Source organism: Pyrus communis, chromosome 5, assembly GCF_963583255.1.
Source record: "Pyrus communis chromosome 5, drPyrComm1.1, whole genome shotgun sequence".
NCBI classification, from domain to species: Eukaryota; Viridiplantae; Streptophyta; class Magnoliopsida; order Rosales; family Rosaceae; genus Pyrus; species Pyrus communis.
The window spans coordinates 26,303,856-26,309,749 of record NC_084807.1 but is presented as its reverse complement, the minus strand read 5'-3'; the positions used below and the strand labels follow the sequence as shown (position 1 = coordinate 26,309,749).

The following is a 5,894-nucleotide window of genomic DNA, read 5'->3' as shown; positions in this document are numbered from 1 at the left end:
CAAACATTTTACTTTACTAATCTTATCCTGCTTAGTCCAAGCCAAGCTAGTTCAACTTAGTCCCTGAAGCTAGTCCAGTCCAAGATAATCCGATGCAACAAACGCATCTTAAATGGACTCAACATGTGATAATTCTTATATTTTTATTGTTCTATTTCTTTTAAGCTACGCGCCTGCCCCATTAAATCCTGAATTCAAATCTCTATCAGAATATCACATTATCATAAAGGAAGGAAAAATACAACATGATGCATGTATTTCATGTAATTAAAAGAATCAAAATCCAAAATCCAAGAGGAATCGAGGAAAATAAAAAGGAATGAAATAATTAATACATTGAGAACGAAAGAAAGAGAAAAAAATGAAGGCGCCTTAATTGGTAAAACCAGAAGATAAATTAACCGAAGGCAGTTACAATTAAGGCACAAAGCTTTTCACGGCCAAAAAACGGCAAGAAGCGACGAACGGAGACCAGCAAGCGTTCTTCCATGCCGGCCTGCTTCCCCAAACCTCTTGGAGTATATTTATCTAGAAAAAACTTAAAAAAAAAGCAGTCCGTCCAGCCTGTTTTCGTCGTACAAGCATGTCAAGATTATGTCTTCTATGTAATTATCTATGCAGTAATTTTTATAGAGCACTTGACTTCCTCCATATAACCAGTGACTTAAGAAACTCCATTACCTCCGAGGGATCCCGGAGAGAGTAAAATGCATTGCTGTCCTTGGGCTCGGCCGAGACTAAAATGCCGTAACCTTGGTTTCCTTCCCTCAAGACCTGTAACAGTCCCCCATCAAGTTAGCAATTTGATCGGTTTTATAGAAGACCGTCAAAACAAAACGATAACAAAATTTTCGAGTTTTACCTTGAATGCATCTTCATCTGTGCGGTCGTCGCCAATATATATTGGAAGAACATCTTCGCAATTACTTAGTCCTGATACAAAAATTCATCGTAGGGCGAGTATAAGATGGAATTCGATGAATTCTTGAAGATCACTTTAAAGCAGCAGGAGAGAGTAGAAATACTCACCAAGAGATTCGAGTAAAAACGTGACGGCCTTCCCTTTATCCCAGTTTATTGTAGGTCGAACCTCTAAAACCTACAAATAAAGAAAATAGAACGTATTGAATTATAATTACCATAGCACAAAGATAGAAAATTAAGGTAGATCAGTTGCATTTAGGCCTTTAAAAATACCTTTCGCCCATGAGTCAAGCGCAAACGAGGGTAGTCTTTAAGAATTTCATGGACACATTGCAGAACCGCAGGCCAACTCTGAAGGCAACAGTGTATAATTAGTAAACGCAAAAGAAAATTTTACTGCATAACAAAAGAGAGGCTCCTCCAGCCTCTCCTTGTTTTTTATTCCCTCTGCCGGAAAAAACAAAATATCTTCAACTCAAAGTAAATCAAATTTAGTGCTCGAACAAGAGACTACCTTCTCATCTACATTGCGGTAATGTACAGAGACACAGAACTTATTATCCTCAACTATAGCTCCTTCAATGTCTTTCGTACTTTCAACGAGCAATTTAAATACCTGGGCAAGCATAAAAAAATCAGAACACTATCTCATCATTCGTAACAGAAAAGATAGGAAGGGACATCTTGTTTATTATATTGATGCACACCATAACAGAGAAGAAATTTACAAACCTCTCTAATCGTCGGTAAAAATTCAGCTGCAGGCTGGAACAAATTAACCGCCTTACCCTGAATGTACAAAAAACCAAAAGATGTTAAAAGAACAGAACATACGCGCATATTTATTTTGTGCGCATGAGAGGGCGAGAGCTTGCAGCCAATTACCTTTTTGTCAGTTGACTTAAAACAGTTTCTCTGGTCATCGTTTATACTTTGTATAACCGGGGCCATTATGTCCATCCCATGACTACCCGCATAATAGAGTTCATTTAGTTTTACAAACTCGTATACCTGATAGAATAGGACACAGAACAATCAAAATCAGCAAGCACCAGAAAAGATTGTAAAAAATGTAAACAAACAGATGATCGCCGAAGAGTATGCCATGCTCATGTTTAAGGCTCGGGCTAGCAATTACCTTGTCATGGCTTCTTCCACTGATAATTGCTGTTGGGAAATGTTTTGCTACCTTTCTTACGGATGCACGCATCTAAAAAGATTAAAATATCTTTGATGAGCAAGCAGAGCGTTTTAAGTTTTGCATAAAATATACAAGTATCAAGATGTACTTACGGCATCAGACATAAAGGCACAGTCAGGGTTATCTACAATTGGTGAAAGAGTCCCGTCATAATCAAGAAACAATGCTATTCTCTTGCCTTTGGCATAATTAGAGATTTGCTCAAAAGATGTAAGTGCGGATGGATACTTGACCTGCAAGATTAGACAGAAAGATGTTAATTAGACAGAAAGATGTTAAGTACTGCATAAATAACTTAGATTCAAAGCCTATTGGAGGTTAAAAAAAACATAAAGGAATAATTGTTACCATCCATGTGTGATAAGATATATCAGCATCTGTTGCCCCAGACTCATTGTTAACATCCTTCGTTATCTTTCTGTGAGGAGGCGATGAAGCTTTCATGGCATCGAGCCAAGAGCTAGAGCGAACGTCATCAAGTAATGCATTCTTTTTCCTAGGGATTGTTAGGTATAGACCTCCAGGGAAAGCTGCTCCTGGAGTTGAATACGGTAACAGGCTGGTATGGACGCCACCAAGTCTTGACTTGCTCAAGGGTGGAGGATCAGCAAGAACGGGAGAAGCATGATTTGATTTCAGGTCCATTGGATCCAGATTTGTAGCCCCGTTGTACGAAATAATGTTATCACAAATAAACAAGTGTATAAATCTATTATAGCTTCTTCAGATGACCCTGTAATCAATGAAAAACAACCATTGCACGAGTTAGACAAAACAAAATTCCATTAGCCTTCTATGCTTTGGATATTACAGAATATTCCAAAGAGGAGGGTTCTGTGAATATAGGAAGCACACTTTCAGGCAATATATGCTAAAAGCTAACTGAAAATAAGCACGTGTTTCCACTTCAAGAGAATTTCAAAAAACACAAGGACATGCCAAATTTTTTATATACACAGAACAATGATCCGTTAGCTGCGATTATGCCATTTCTTTTGAAAGTAGCAGCAACGTGTTCGGTCCAATTTCTTAGTTTCCGAAATTGAAGCACACTATGAAGTTTTGCACACAGGAGGGAATACACAGCCCATAGCTAAAAGGGAAAAACTAGAACCTCAAGGGTTGCGAAACTACTTGTGCAAATTTACACAAATACAACACTCCTCTAACTCCGCAGAATAAGCATATGGTGGTGAACTTTGAGAGTTAAATCAGCGTGTTAGTCACCAAACATAACTCAGAAAAGCATGCGTATGTTTAAACGCAATCAACTGTGCTAAAACATACAATTAATCTACACAAAACGCAGAGGAATACAAAAACACTACAGATTCTCCGGCTACAAATATTGCAAGGGAAGATATGCAAATGTTTGGACATACAGCTCACCCGAAAATATGTGACTGGTAGTTGCATACCATTAACAGCTCCTATGTCCACACACCGGGGGATGAAAACATATTAGATGAATATATATAACCACAAAAAGGGGCCTACACACAAACATGGAATCTTCAAAAACATATGAAATGGACAGATTTGGATGCAAGAAAATGTACGACCACCTCAAAAAGAATACAAGTTGCAAAAGACTATACTTTTCGCTCTTACTTTTGAATGGAGGGGGATTTATAAACTAAGACTCGGGCAAACACTCTTGAACTACACGCCGCTTGCAGCATCCTGGAAAGTTCAACGGAGACAAACCCAAGAGTAGGGTTGAAGTCTAAGGTCAAGATTTTGGCATTTTGCATAAATGACTTCAATGACTAAGACTTTTCTTTTGTTATTAATTTTCCCCATCTTGGTTTTGCATATTACGACATGGTTTCGACATTTGACCAATCATTTGCATTGAAGCAAAGAAAATAAATTTAACAAATTGGAGTGAAAAATCAAAGGATGAGAACAAAAGAACAATATGACATCAGCTCAACCGAAAACAGCTTACCAGGAGACAATGATGACATCATCTATTTTTGCAGTTAGAAAAAAAAATTAATTAGGAAAGAAAACAACCATAATTATATCAATTTATACTCTTAAATCTTAATTATTCACAGAACCCAAATCTCATCAGTGCCAAAGATCAAAACTTTATTAACTAATCACATGTTTAGAGCTAAAAAGTTTATATTTTTCTTAACCAGGAAACAAAAAATACACTCGGCAATTCGAATTTTCGAATAGCATTAGGTGGGAAACTGAAAGAAGAAGAAAAAGAAGAAGAAGAAGAAGAAGAAAGAAGTGGCGAAACGACGACGTACCAGGTTGAAGAAATTTTGATCCGAAGCGCCAGCAGTCTTCGAAATGCAGGGGCGGATGTAGGAAACCTTCAAAACCAAATTATCAAAAATCAGCAGCAGATAAAAAAACCGGTGAGGCGGATGGAAAAATCCGAAATGCTCTGTTTAGCAGCCAAGAAAACAGAGGAAAGCAAAAGGGGAAAACAAAAACGAAAGAAACATTCTTCGGCAGCCGCCGCTTCAATTCAAACAAACGGCACTGTTATTTTCTCGGCAAAAAGACAAAAGGGTGATATTATTTTCTCGGCGGCCAAACAGATGACAGAGAAAAGGGAGAGGCTTTAACAACGAATGTAAAATATTCACCTTAATCCGCAAGAAACTGGCTGCGCAGAAAATCGGAAATAATAGGGAAAAAAGCTATGGCGGAGAATCGCGAAGGAAGCGGCCAATTAGGTAAAATAAAAAAGGGGCAAATAAAGAAACGTATAAAATCGGCAAATGAGCGGACGAGAGAGATGAAAGAAAGCCCTGAATTTTAGAGTTTCGGAATTTATAGAGAGTTTCGGGTTGGACGAGAAACGTGCTCCCCAATCCAACCCGGCAAAACCCCTCCCCAACCTACAAACTCCACCGCGGTTTGACGCGTGTACGGGCAGCATTCTAGTCTTCTAGACTATCTGGTTATATAATAATTTGGCTGAATTGCTATTATAATTCGTGAATTACATACCATCTCAGTGAAAATTAAGAACGTACTCTACTTGAATTTAACTTTTTAAATTCAAAAATAATTTTTAAGTTTTAAGCCTTAAAAATTTATTTGGTTAGACTATTTTCAAAAATTGAACTCAAGACTAACTCAAAAATATAATTCACTATTTTCTTTTCTCTCTCTCCTCCTCTCTTGCTCCAAATCTATTTCTCTTTTCTTCTTTCTCCTTTTTTTTTTTTTTTTTTTTTTACTTTTTTCATCTCTCCTCCAATCCATTCTCTTCATTCTCTTAGTTCTTTCTCTCTCCTCTTCCTCTCTATCTCCTCCTTTTTTTTTCTTTTTTTTTTTTTACTTTTTTCATCTCTCCTCCAATCCATTCTCTTCATTCTCTTAGTTCTTTCTCTCTCCTCTTCCTCTCTATCTCCTCCAATCCTCTTACTTCTTTTCTTTCCTCCAATCATCTCTTACTTTGTTTCCTCCTCTCTCATCTTTTTCTCTCGACCCCTCTTTTTGGATCTTTTTATCCAGTTTAAGTTGTAAGATTTAAAATTTTTAAATCGCATACCAAACAAGTTTTTGAGTTTTCAAGAAAAATTCTTAAGAAATGTTTTGAGAAATTATAAAAAATTTCAAATAGGATACTGAACAAGCCCTAATTTTTAAAATTTTTTTTTTTATAAAATAATTTCTAAACACATTAAAATTGCTAATTTTATCTTACCATTAGTATATGCCCACAAACAAAGTGTGTGTGAACTTTTTTACTTTTATTTTTAAAATTGAAGGAAAAATGAAGAAAGTGAGAGAG

The 5,894-nt window shown here is 36.7% G+C and overlaps 1 protein-coding gene across 3 annotated transcripts; it reads right to left on the bottom strand.

Moving 5' to 3' along the window:
- Positions 1–239: 239 nt before the first annotated feature.
- On the bottom strand, positions 240–5,012 carry LOC137734022 (trehalose-phosphate phosphatase A-like). 3 transcript variants are annotated; one of them, XM_068473266.1, is made up of 13 exons: positions 4,738–5,012; positions 4,393–4,458; positions 2,474–2,858; positions 2,218–2,358; positions 2,063–2,134; positions 1,810–1,935; positions 1,657–1,713; positions 1,439–1,540; positions 1,198–1,275; positions 1,030–1,099; positions 863–933; positions 682–774; positions 240–564 (listed from the first exon to the last, which is right to left on the bottom strand). In XM_068473266.1, exons 3-13 carry the CDS (start codon positions 2,768–2,770, stop codon positions 529–531), a joined length of 1,143 nt encoding a protein of 380 aa, XP_068329367.1. In that variant the 5' UTR covers positions 2,771–2,858; positions 4,393–4,458; positions 4,738–5,012; the 3' UTR covers positions 240–528. The 3 variants fall into 3 exon arrangements, with proteins under 3 accessions (XP_068329367.1, XP_068329366.1, XP_068329365.1); XM_068473265.1 differs by adding an exon at positions 3,515–3,808 and having other exon boundaries at positions 240–774; positions 4,738–5,005; XM_068473264.1 differs by having other exon boundaries at positions 240–774; positions 4,738–5,005.
- Between the last annotated feature and the right edge of the window lie 882 nt (positions 5,013–5,894).

Bases quoted from the DNA above. Each gene is read 5' to 3' on its own strand.
- LOC137734022 (XM_068473265.1), bottom strand. From the start codon at position 2,770: ATGGACCTGAAATCAAATCATGCTTCTCCCGTTCTTGCTGATCCTCCA. The intron at 1,936-2,062 runs GTAATTGCTAGC...CTATTCTATCAG, and splicing joins GTGGAAGAAGCCATGACAAG to GTATACGAGTTTGTAAAACT. The intron at 1,714-1,809 runs GTAATTGGCTGC...TTGTACATTCAG, and splicing joins TTAAGTCAACTGACAAAAAG to GGTAAGGCGGTTAATTTGTT.